The 13,163-nt window shown below is 40.2% G+C and overlaps 1 protein-coding gene across 1 annotated transcript; it reads right to left on the reverse strand.

Moving 5' to 3' along the window:
- Positions 1 to 396: 396 nt before the first annotated feature.
- LOC147895308 (uncharacterized) lies at positions 397 to 1,950 on the reverse strand. Its single transcript, XM_087384200.1, has one exon. It carries the CDS (start codon positions 1,502 to 1,504, stop codon positions 503 to 505), a length of 1,002 nt encoding a protein of 333 aa, XP_087240326.1. The 5' UTR covers positions 1,505 to 1,950; the 3' UTR covers positions 397 to 502.
- Positions 1,951 to 13,163: the final 11,213 nt, after the last annotated feature.

The following is a 13,163-nucleotide window of genomic DNA, read 5'->3' on the forward strand; positions in this document are numbered from 1 at the left end:
TGGTGGAATGATTATGATAATAAGCACTGACTGCGTGATACTCATAACAAATTCTGGATACGTAGTCTAAAAAACAATAATCCTGGACGTGAAAAGCATGCTACAGCACAAGTCACCATGCAAATAGTGACGGCTACTACAGTCTACAAACATAAAACAATCAATATGTTGCAACTCTCAACCGCAAACAGGATAGATGCAATCGATATGTTGCAACTACCAATCGCAAACAGTTTTATAAGATTGCTTATCGAGAAGTAGAATACATTATATTGATTATACAATCGCCGTGTTGCTACTACCAATCGCAAACAGTAAGATTGCTTATCAAGAAGCCTTTCTTTATCCATTATCTTCTGTTTGGCAGGAATTCAAACAACTTTACAAAATTCTAACTCTGCTTTGCTTCTCCAATCATTTGCACGTCGTGTACGACGATCAACAGCAGGAACGATCATGATCACGACGATCAACAGCGCTCTCCTCCTTTCTTGCACTCATCTTAGCGCATTTTCATCACAATCGCACTCCACACATCGCTGAACACTTCCTCTATCAGTTCGTGATGCTCTGGTGCATTCAGACTCAGATAGCAGTAAAGTAGCTCCTCTATGTCTGTCGCCTCCTCCAGATCCTTCTCCATTATCATCTCGTACATCGACTCCCTGAAATCCTCGTATGGATCCTGCGAGATTTTCACCAGCGCTATGCTGTCTCCCACTACCCCTTGCAGGTCCGGAGGTAGGACTGCTGATATGCTCGCGCTCCTTTGCCTTCTCCTTCGATATGACAGAGCTAAGTCGCCCTTCGGATTAGAGCTAGACTCCGCGGGCTCAACAGGTTGAGAGGTAATCCGCCTGTCCTTCCCCGACCATTGCTCCTCGCACCCGCATTTGCAGCTCACTATCGAATCAATCGAGCTCGCCTCACTGCAAGAAGACTCTATGCCCAAGACTAGACGGAAATCTTCTAGCTCATTGTCAGACACGCAATCTGCATTGCACCCTGTATCTCGCCCTGGCGCCCCTTTCATCTTCGACCCACACACCGAGACTACCCTGCTTCCCTTTCCCGGGAGCGCATCCTGGTCGCTTCCATAGCTAGACATGGATGAGAAGTCTCGATCCCACAAGTCTAGGTCCCTGTCCATACGATCCTGGATGAAAGAAGCGGCAACTTTGTTGAAGTCTTCGTCCGCACTGGCGAGCTTGCAACACCCTTTCTCATTTTCCTCCGAGAGCACTGCATCGATAGTCGATTGGCCACTTTTGACAGTTGAAAGAACGTAAAGGGCATCAATACCTTTGGAGAGACGATGGGCATCTGTCTCAGGATCCGCTGATGTCTCAGACCGCGACGATTTGGCCCGACTGTTCGCTCGCTGGAGGCTAAACGCCTTTGCGAGTGCAGAAGGGTCCTCATCACTTCTTGTGCTCGAGCGGTGCTTCCGATGGCGGTAGGATCCCTTCACATCCCTCAGTTTAGAGAGCCAAGAAGGCAGCATTGCACCTGCAGGAACAACTGCGGATTGTTTGATGCAGACGGGCGTCGCTCCTCGACGCTCCGGGAAAGGGAGGAGATGTGAATGCAACAGTGCGTTGATGGCGTCGGAGACCGCCAATCGCAACTTCGATTCAGAGGCGATAGGCAATGGAGCCTCCAGAGAGTAGCCATCGCTTCATCCTCTTCAGCTACACCAATAATATTGCACCTATTTCTCGCATCTCCCCACTGTAAGATTGAAATCCCTATCAGGCTGAGACAGACGAAGGAATGCAAATGCGTGCTCCACCTCTCTCGCCAGTGCTCTGAGACGCAGCGAGCTTCGCGTAATTGGAATGAAAGGACGCAACATTAACCTGCGTGCCGGAGCAACATTAACCAGCGAGCTGGATCCAGGCTAAGGGAGACCGAGCGGAGTAGGGGAACGAAGAGCCAGAATAGAACAGAGTGTCGGAAGGAAACAGGACAAGACCCCGAAGGAGGGTGGGGAAAAGCTCTCGAGGGGTGAGGAAAAGGCAAAGGAGGGGAGGCAGAGAGGAATGGGGAAGGGAAAAAGGGAGGAAGGAGGGAGGGAGGGAAGGGATGGTCGAAGAAGCAGGGGAAGGGGAAGGAGAGGAAGGGGCGGGGGGGGAGGGAGAAAGGAGCTGAGGGAGGAATGGGAAGAGAGGGAGGTGAAGGGGCATGAGAGGGAAGCAAAAGGGAAGAAGAGAAGAGAGAGCTCAGAGGGGAGCCATAGCCACCATAGCTATGGAGGAAGGTGGTGGAAAACACGAAGAAGAAGATGATGATGAAGATGATGAAGATGAACACCACAAAGCAAAGAAAGTGGTACCTTGCAAGGCCTTTGAGAGCTCATCCAATACTGCCAAACTGCTTTAAATGTTTCCCGGTTTTCTTACACGCCGGTTTTCGTAGTTTCTTATTATTAACGGTTTCCCGGGCCTTTGGCGGTTTCCCGGCCAAAACCGCCTTCGTGGCCCCCGCGACGGCTCTACCGACCAGCCTGTCCATGACTTTCCTGTAGGCCCCCCCCCGACGGCGCCGTCACCTGCCCCCGTCACCTTGACGGCCTTTTGACGTTTCCTTCATTCGTTGTATTGGAGAACGGCCCCCACGAATGAGGACCTTCCTCCCAACAACGTCCTTTACATTAGACCGCTCTTGCCTCCTTGGAGAAACCTTCGAGGGCTACACAAGGACTTTCCTCGGAGTTCAGCCTTTTTTCTCCCACTTGCAGCGCAGAGGGAGGTGTTAAAAAGTGAGTGTTTTCGTCCTAAAAGTTACGTGGCTGATGGGTTACGCTAATTGTGGGCATGTTATGTGCAGGGAGGCCAAATTTGGATTTTGAAAGTGAGCCGATTGGACGGCCCAGATTTGACCAGGGCCGACCTCGGCCCTTTACGTTTGGAGAACATTCCCAGGTGGTGCCAGCCGAGCAGAAATGCCATCTTTTGGCAAACCTATGTCATGCTGAGATTGTTCCCACCCTGCACATTACGCCAGAGTTCAGCACCAGTTCAGCACCACACTGCCCAGGTGGAGAGTGAAAAGTTCACTCTCCCAATGGGCATTTCGAGGCCAGCTCTGCAGAGAACACCAATCCTTTGTGCAAACCTATCCCTTATATCTTACTTTATGGCCATAAATGAACCAACCACCCTCTACATACATCAATTAATACTTCCCAATGCAAACACCTTTAAACATAGAATTCTAAAATCATTACTTTTGAAAGCACAACCATTAAAGACAAGCATCACAAGATATTTATCATTCACTCCACCTTTTCCCGCCCTCTTCTTGCCACATCACACACCAAAATAAAATACAACCTGAGCATGGTGTGCAAAGCATGAAAAGGCACCGTCTCTCCTTGTTATCTCACCCAACCATGAGAAAGCATCCATCTTTCCCTTTTACCTCACCCCAATCTGATTTTAATTGAACAAGAAGAAAGAGCATTACTTTTTTGTGACTTACCTTTTTAGAATCATTCCATCGTGATGTATGCACATAAAGATATGAACTTATAAAGAAAGTTGCCATAAAATCTCATTAATAACTTCCAGCCACTTTTAATAAGGACCCCATTACCATCTTTACCACATGCAAAGCATGATTCTAACATTTCTGATTAAGTTGTTATGAATGCTTTAAAAGGATATTAGGTCATGGATAGAAATCATGCCTAATGATGAACCTAAACTTGGAGATATATTTTCTGACATCATATGAAAATCATCCTTTCACCACAACTAAAGGATGAATTGTATGTACAAAATCAATTTATGATGACAAGCAACACTAAGAAGACATCACCATGTAACAAATTGAAAGATAAGCACCTCATAATCTTGTAAGAGCTTGCACCATTCGTAACGCTTGAGGCAACTAAATATTTCCCCCTTATGAAAGAACCCTTCAAAGAGGCTATGTCCATCTTACTATTGTCTCCATTCACTTAGTGAGGATCCATGGGTCATTTAGAAGAACAACCTTTGTATCGTTGCTTCGTGGCCACAAATCCCTCCTCTCTCAAGGTCATGGACCTCTCATATCCTCTCACAAAACAACGTGTTAAAGTGGCATGGGGTTTAAGAGCTAGTTGATTGGCTACTAACCCCATATAAGGAAGCTCCATTGATAGCGATGGATGCTCTTCATTATCTCTCTATGCACCTAGCCAATCACTTGCCTTTAGCTTTCAAAACAAGTGGTTTTAGACCAATCATCCCATTCATACATGGTAGTCTTATTCTCATTTTGTGCAAGGTGCCAAAACATGAACCTTGTATATCATTTCTTCTAATCACTCACCACAAATCGGAGTAGCATGGTACTCACTTGTTCTTAAACCGACATCCATAAGTGCAAGGATGAGTACCACACATCTTAAGACACATAGCTTGCAAACAAAAAGGTTACTCTTAGTCCAACACTCTCATGTCCACTCAAACCTACATGCATAAGAGAGACGATCAACCTCACATCTTAAGACACATAGTTTACAAATGAAAATTTACTCTTGCTTGAGTGCCCATGTCTAGGGAATGATGTCCACATCAAGGTGGGTCCTGTAATCAAAACATCATGATTATGACCGAGAGTTCTACATATATCAAAGACATGGATCCTCTTCACAAGTTATGTAGCTCATCTATCAATGGTGCCATGTACATGTACATATTCTTTGCCTTTTGTTTCCATTGGATAAGAAGGGCACGCATAAGTTATCCCTTATTTCATGTGGGGATAATCTAATTTGCAAGAACTATTGGCCATGTTAAGAAAATGTTGACCACAACTATTGGCCATGTTAACCATGATGTTGAGAATGATGGTTTATGTCATCCATCAAGTTATGTGGCTCCTCTATAGACATTCCTAGGTTCTGAGTCTTAGCGCTCCCTATGGGAGACAATCATGTCACACCCATTATGCAAGATCGATGCTTACGGTAGTTGATTCATGACATCATAATTCAAAGGATGAGAGGATGATGATGAGTCGTGAAAGGATAATAGTTATAGGGGGACTGATGATGTGGTCTCTCTAAATTAAATGCACATCAATTGAGAGATATATCTCAACACAGAATCAGCTAGTGAATTGGCTATCCCTTAGGTTGCTAGAAAAATGGAGTCACCTCTCTAATTTGGCACTGTGGGTCAATTTGCTACACCACAAATGACCCCTTGCTCCTACATGGGCACCATCTCTTGAGTGGTTTTTCATATGATGGATGAGATAAGACATATAATAATAGAGACTAACCAAGGTTCTCCTATAATTTCAAATCATGCTTGTATTCTTTTGGTACCACCAACATTTGGATAAGAAAGGCTATGTGATAGAGCAACTCCACAAGGAGTTTCCTATGCCTACGAACTTAAGGTTTAGCATAGCTACATGCTTGATCACATGCATCTAGTCATGAGCCACAGGAAAATCAAAGATTCAAGATGTGGTGAGAGATAATATACAAAGACCAGTTCACGTGTCTATGAGTATGTCAAGGATGAAATGTCAAGATGAAAAACAAGATGAACCCAATACATTTAACTAGAAAACAAGTATCAATAAGTCCATGGATAAGAAAGAAGGTGCTTCTCACCTTGGAAACAATGCCAAGGGTCACTTCACAAACCCACTTCATAATTGTCTTTACTATAAGTTTTTTCTCAATCTATGCAAATGGTCTTCTTCTTTTTGTGCTAGTAAGGCATTGTTATGAATAAATCTTGATTCCAACATCATGTGTTTGGACATTTACCAACCAAGGAAGAGTTTGAAAATCTAGAGTCAGCGAGAGTACAACGTGATTGGACAGCGATGCATTAGGTAAGCCTTCCCTGCTTCCTGACTAGGCTACTTTCATCTACAAAGTTAGTTTACTTAACAAGCTTGTTCTTTCTCCATGAATGTAGGTTACCCCATGTGTTAGTGGGGGGGAGGGGTGCGAAGGCAAGGACGAGGGCAAGTGGTAATAAGGAGGGCTGCTAGGTAGCCATTACCAGTGCATGTTGTAGCCTCCTTAATGGTAGTGGATATTTCTATGTTGCATCTTTTAATAAGAGTGTGAATTTGTGTTCCCCTTAAAGGTGTTTTTGTATCTAGCTTATACATTCATGCAAGAGCATTACTCTATAGCTCCTATGTAGTGAAGGCAGTTTTGCAATACATGATGACTTACTCTTTCATATATGTGTATACATTACAACATTATTCTTGGGTGCACTTCATCTCATTATATGATGACTTACTCTTTCATATATGTGTATACATTACAACATCCTTCTTGGGTGCACTTCATCTCATTATTATGATGACTTATAGAAGGGATGAATGGAGCCCCATTCTACTTTACATTTCTTTTAATGATATTAATTTTGGTATCCAACATCCATACTAGCTTGTATACTAACATTAGCTTTGTTGGAAAACTGTCAAAAAATAACCACAATGTTGATATATTCCTTTTTATGCTTCTACCCACATATATTTCACACTTAAAAAAACAATGTAATTCTTCACAAATCTTGTCAAAATATGGGTCCAAAAAGGGCCAATATCTAGTAGTGATATAAGGAGGTGACGAACTATCTGACTTATATATAAGGATGTTCTTTATGAATGCATGTGGTACAAGGCTTATGTTTTGGTTTAGAATGATTTTTTTGGTCTCATCCCACTTTATTCTCATTCTAAACTAGTTGTTTGAGAATGTATTTAAAGTGAGAATATGTTCACATCCCATGCACTAGTTCTTGGTTTATTAGCATTCAAATGTGTAAAACTTGACCTTTTCCATGTTCCAAAATTCCAAGGTATAGTACTACTCTCTCTCTCTCTCTCTCTCTCTCTCTCTCTCTCTCTCTCTCTCTCTCTCTCTCTCTCTCTCTCTCTCTCTCTCTCTCTCTCTCTCTCTCGCTCTCTCTCTCTCTCTCTATGTGTGTGTGTGTGTGTGTGTATCTATCTCTACACACACACAAACCATAATAGTTTGAATCTTAATGTTGGTCCCCATCATTACCTTCAACATATGGGATTGAAGTGTTGGGAAAAACTTGTTCTTTAGTGGAAGTTCAAAATAGTGCATATAATTGGATTAAACTCCACTATATATTTTGTAGCTTTCCTATGTTTAAGTTTATGGCTCTAATATTTTCATCTCTAAGCCATATGTGCTTCTACCACAATGTTTCTTACTTCCATCACTTTACAAGTATAAATGCAATGACACACATTTTGAATCAACAATGCCCTTCTCTTTCTTTTGAATTGACACTCTGAGCAACTCATTAACAAAATACTCTCTTCTTTTTTACCCCTTTGTGATAATTTATTAGTGATAAGAAATCTACCCAATAAATGAGTTATGGATAGTGGCATTGTTGCATGACCATAAACTATTTTATGCTATGATAAGAAATGTACCCATTTAATTTAATGGCTTATGCACAATGGAATTATTGCATGGACATCAGCCTTTTTATGAACAATGGAATTGTTCCATGGACATCAACCTTTTTATGCTATAGTTAGTAAAGAAATAGCTAAATTGCGACAAAGGCAAAGAGGGGAGGAGCTATAAAATTCTTGCCTTATAAAGCTCATAGATGCACAATTTACAATTCGAAATTCAAAGATCGATTCTGTATGCTTTCTCTAAGAGAGAATCATTCTGAAATAAAATATCAAGCATTCTTTTGGTTACAATTTGAGCCATACACAAAAACGGGGTCATGGATTCTGTGCCACTATGTGATCCAAAAATGTAATGAGAGCACAACATGGCACCCCCATGGGGAATCACGATATGTAAATCCTACTGTATTGTGTGCATTCAAGGAATATTTTTTAAATCCCTTATCTATGAATCTTGTATGGTTAACAGACACCCTTCTTTTTATACAAATCTATGGTAAAATTTTGAAATGTTTTTTAGCGATATCCCTTTATAAATATGTTCCTCTTCAAAACATGACTTAAAAAATCTGTCTATTGAAGACTTCTTTTCTACATGACCTCCCCAAGAACAAGCCAAAGCTAGTTGCCTAATCATATGCCATGTGCATAGCTTTATGACTCTATAGTGTGTAACTAATTGACCCTTTTGGATTGCCTAGGTTTGGGTAGCAAACACGTTATTTGGGACTTTTGGATGGGCATAGATTTTTGGTCACTTGACAATCGAGTAATAAAAACTATGTTTGTTTGTCTAGAACAAATAAGTTTTGGGTTGGTTAGGACTTATCACAACCACCTTAAGTATTAACACATTTTTAATAGTCAATCACAAATAGTATCATCTTATTTATAATAGGTTAGGAGAAACTTGGGAAAAACCTATATATAACAAGTTAGTAGCAATTCACCATTAAAATAATCTACAAGCAACTTCAAAAATTAGTAATTAGTAGCAACTAAAGTAAGAATATAGCTACAATTTGTATGTCATCATACAATTTACTTTGAATATGCTAGCTTGGTTCATATGCTTCTACCTTTCTATGAGGACACGCATCTGTGTGCTAAACGTCCATCAATAAAGCATCCCACAAGGCAATCTCAGCTTATCAATGCATCCAACAAGGATTGCAATGCATCCAAATGGCCTGTAAAGCATCCACTACAACCCAATGCAAACCACAAATGAGTGCACATGGCTCAGACTGCAACCAAAGTGATCTACATAAGGTATATCCAAGAAATCATGGCCTTATGGCAATGATCATCGCTAGTGAAAATAGAACCTAGGCTGCATAATCGAACTCAGCAAGACAATCTGCAAATATCTCTCTTTTGCCACAACTCCAAAATCTCATCCAAGGATGGAGTAAGAGCCAGTCAACCCTTGCATTTACTTGCAAAAATAAACCTTAGGAAACTTAACCTTAGCTAAAATGCCACATGGCAATCAATGAGAAGGTCTTGGAAACTTTGAGAAATTTCCTTCAAAGAGATGATGAAAAAACACAAAGAATCACAACTCCCTCGATTCTTCACGGAATGGCAAAGCAGCTTTGTAGACATATGTTTCAGGCAATCCCGGATCCAACGAGATAGATGACTCTACAAATGGAGGCCCGGATGTTGAGATCCCACTCACATAGGAAATGGTGAAATGAAGACGTCGGAGTAGACAGAGATTCACCACAACTTTAAAAGTTCACGGAACCGGAAGCAGCTTCTCAAGTAGAAGTTTTGGACCACTCTGGATCCACAGTGAGTGTCAGAACTGCAAATGGTGGCCTGGATATGGAGATCCAACACACGAAATCCTCGTAAAAAATGAATTTCGTCACTTTTTGCACGAGATGTAACTTTTCATTGAAAACTCGGATGTTAAAAGTAAAAATGTAGCTCTTAATCTGATCTACAACTTTCTTGAAGACTTTAAGTCAAAATTCTGTCTCTAACTTTCGATATTTGCGCTACTACATATGTGTGTCTGAGAAGATTTGCTTATATCCTGCGCCTTCAACTTTGCAACCCAGCAAAACAAATGCCCAAGAGGATTTTGCCCCTTTCTCTCCAACTGCTATAGCAGCTCCAAAATCTATAGCTCCTCTCACTGAATAAGGATCTTTGGGATGCACCACTCTCTGTCCGGGCTAGAGGCTACACCGGGCTGCTCACGCTAGTGCCAGGCTCTACTGCCAAGCTCTGATACCAATTGTGAGGACACAACGGAAGCTGAGAGGTGAGAGGGAGCTGGAGAGACACAAGTTTTGGTGGGTGCGAAATACCCTAATCTTCTATTTCATCCATATATATATGTGTTTGAGTATTGTACATAACCGGGGTTAAGGTACAGTATGTTGAAGGAGAGAGAGAGAGAGAGAGAGAGAGAGAGAGAGAGAGAGAGAGAGAGAGAGAGAGAGAGATGCACAAGAGATGACTAACTACACACTATGTTATATTTCAAATAATTAATCTCTTAAAACTATCTAACAAGAATTGTCATTGCAATTCTCACCTTTCCAAGTGGCTACACTAAACGGTTATTGGTTTCACTTTAATAATGTTTTCCATAACAATCATTCTACTTAAAATGCATGTCACTATTTTGCCAAATAAATCTAGGCACTCAATCGTCTACAGGGTTAATATCCCTAATAGCCAACTAAAATATATCTAACTCTAATTTACTCTAGGATCATAGTCTCAAGTTTTGAGTTTTCTCTTCCCATGAACCATTATGTTCAGATTGAAGTATCAAGTTTTAAGTTTTCTCTTACCATGAACCATTATGTTCAAATTAAAGCTAATGATCATCAAAGACACAATCTAGATCTAGAAAACTCAATTACATCTTAGAATTTTTAAGTACAAAAGTATAAAAGGCTTAAATGCTTAATAGCTAGTGCATTTCTACTTATTTAAGACATACATAGATGTGTTTACAGTAATTGGTTGATTATTACTTTTGAAATTTTAAAAAAGACTTAGAAATCCTATGCAAAACTAAATAGTAAAGTATGTGGAGCATGGTAAAGTATGTCTAAGCATGTATACATATTCTTTACTAAGTGTCCAATCTCGCTAAAGATGTAATCCCTTATAAGCATGGTAAACTATGGTAGAGATGGAAAGTGTCCAATCTAGCTAAAGATGTAAGCATTTGAAAGAGATTTGAAGGTATAACTTGTGAAAAAGGTAGTTGCAAAACTGAAGAATAGAGTTATTGCAAAGTTTCTAGATTCATGCTAGTTGAAAAGAATGGTCCAAGCATCTCCTACTCAATATATATCTTGCAACAAAGTGATAAAAATTTCAAATCTAGTGATAATATCACTACCAATACAACTCATCCTTTTACCTCAGCTAAGAGACCCTCCCTATTCAAAATATTTCTTCAACTAAGATCTTGAACCTCCAAAGCCAACTTTGCTCCCTGAAGGTGATAGGATGGGTAACTAATAGAGGGTCAATAGAATTCAAAGAGAGAACCTTATTCTTAGCAAGCTATACCACCCCTATCAAGGTTTTGTGACGGAATTGATGAAAGGAAGCATTTCAATACCGTTTAAGGAGCTCAAGGTCATGACACTTGAAGAGGAGATGCATATCATCTTGTCTCTCAACTCGTTAACCCGTTTAAAGAAGTGTACCACTTCCCCTTCCTCTCATCATGAGGGAGTAAAGATGGTCGCAATGGTCAAGACCTTGGTGGATTTATATGTCTAATAGCAACCATTTAGAATGATCTTGGTTGAAGTATATATCTCATAGCAATCATTAGAATGATTTTTTCTTAAATTTTTATGTCTGAGGAGGTATGGGTACAGGTATCCTTCCTTCCACAATCAAACTTCATTTAAGGTTATAAAGACGTATAGAAGAATGCAATAGTAGGGTAGTAGATGTGTGGAAGGGTTAAATCAATTAATGCAATTTAGTAAGTATTGCAATTTGCTAAGGGATAGGATAGGGAAAGGAGAAATATTTGTAGATAAGGCAAATGAAGGATTTCTTAAATTTAAAGGGCATCAAATCAACAAGGACGAAGTGGATCATACATCATCATGACTTATTTTAAAGACTTAGATTGCATTAACATAATTCTTATTGAGATTAGATTGGATAGTAACCCACGCCATTAAAAGCTCCTCTCAACTCGACAACTAAAAGTCAGCACGAAGCTATGCCATAGGTTTCCATGTACCTGCAAAGACATCCCAAACATCCTACCACATACGTAACCCTCTGATATGCAATCTCTTGGAAATTCTTGGAGTAATTATGATAGGTTCCACACTATTAGAGAAGAGGAACCTATTGAACCATAAGTTAAAGCCAACAGATGCATCTCCTTCAAGTCGATTATTTCCCTTCCAAGTACATCCTTCAAGACTTTTCTTCCAAATCAAAATTAGTTTAGATAGTATCTCTATTTGGAATGCTGACAGAGAAATCAAAAATCAAAATTTCTTGCCACTTGATAAATCTAGGTGAAAATCTGAGAACCCCCTGCTCTTCAATCCAACTTCTCGCCATGACAGCCCAAGGTTAATCTGTGTGAAGTCTGGCCATCCACTTACAACATAGTCTTAAACATTGATCATGGAAAGATTGGATCTGTAGGCCACCTTATTTCTTTGAGTACACAAAACAATACCAAGGAATAGAATACCACTGATTATGCCATAAAAATTCCCATGCTAGCTTATCTATATCAACAAAGCTATTTTGAGAGAATGAAAAGATGGTGAAAACGTACACTAGACAAGGCACAATTACATGTTTGAGCAAGGTGATCCATCCCAATAGTAAAATTCGTTTGTACCACCGTTTATGAAACCAAATCTTGATCTTCTTCAGTGCTGAATTAGCCCGGTGTTGCACTATTATACCAAACTCGAGTGGACAACCCAAATCTCTAAAAACTACACCAGAGGGTATTCACTTAAAAGGTAGAGTATTGAACCAATCTAGTGGCTCATCCCATTGCAGATATAGAACTCTAGATTTTTTAGCATTGATCCTAGATTCAGAGAGTTTTGCAAAAGCATTAATGATACTAAGAAAGTTCTGCACATTGCTATAGCTAGCCTCCAGTGCCAAGGAGTTGTCATCCACAAAAAACTGAGATACAAAGGATAAACCATATGAAAGAGGTAGTCCTCTAATGGTCCCTTGTTGCACTCTATAATCAAGCTATTGTAGTAGAGGCTTGATTGCTAATGCGAATAAAACTAGAGCCAAAGGACATAACTGCTTGACTGAGCGTCAAAGTAGAAAAGAACCATAAAGATAACCATTTGTGGAGAGGGTGGCAGATCTGTTGGAGAAGAGGACCGATATCATATCACAGAACCTATCCCCAAATCCCAAGTGTTGCAATATAGTAAGCATGAAATTCCAATTGACACGATCGTATGCCTTTCCTAAATCAATGTTCAATAACAAAAACATTTCATTACATGAGACAGCATATGATCTATAGCCAACACCATATTGAGTACCGCTTTGTGGATCAATCTTTGATGAAGAAATCCATATTGTTGTTGAATGAAGGGCTCTAGCTAATAATCTGCTCTAGCTAATAGAAACTTCATCTGTAAAGCTAACACCTTAGCCAAGATTTTATATAGGCCATTCAACATTGTCAATGGATGCCAGTCACTTGGTGACATGCTATTGGGCCCTTTCTA

Source organism: Dipteris shenzhenensis, chromosome 13 (genome assembly GCF_047967505.1).
Source record: "Dipteris shenzhenensis isolate YYH24624 ecotype China chromosome 13, Dip_SZ_1.0, whole genome shotgun sequence".
Taxonomy (NCBI): Eukaryota; Viridiplantae; Streptophyta; class Polypodiopsida; order Gleicheniales; family Dipteridaceae; genus Dipteris; species Dipteris shenzhenensis.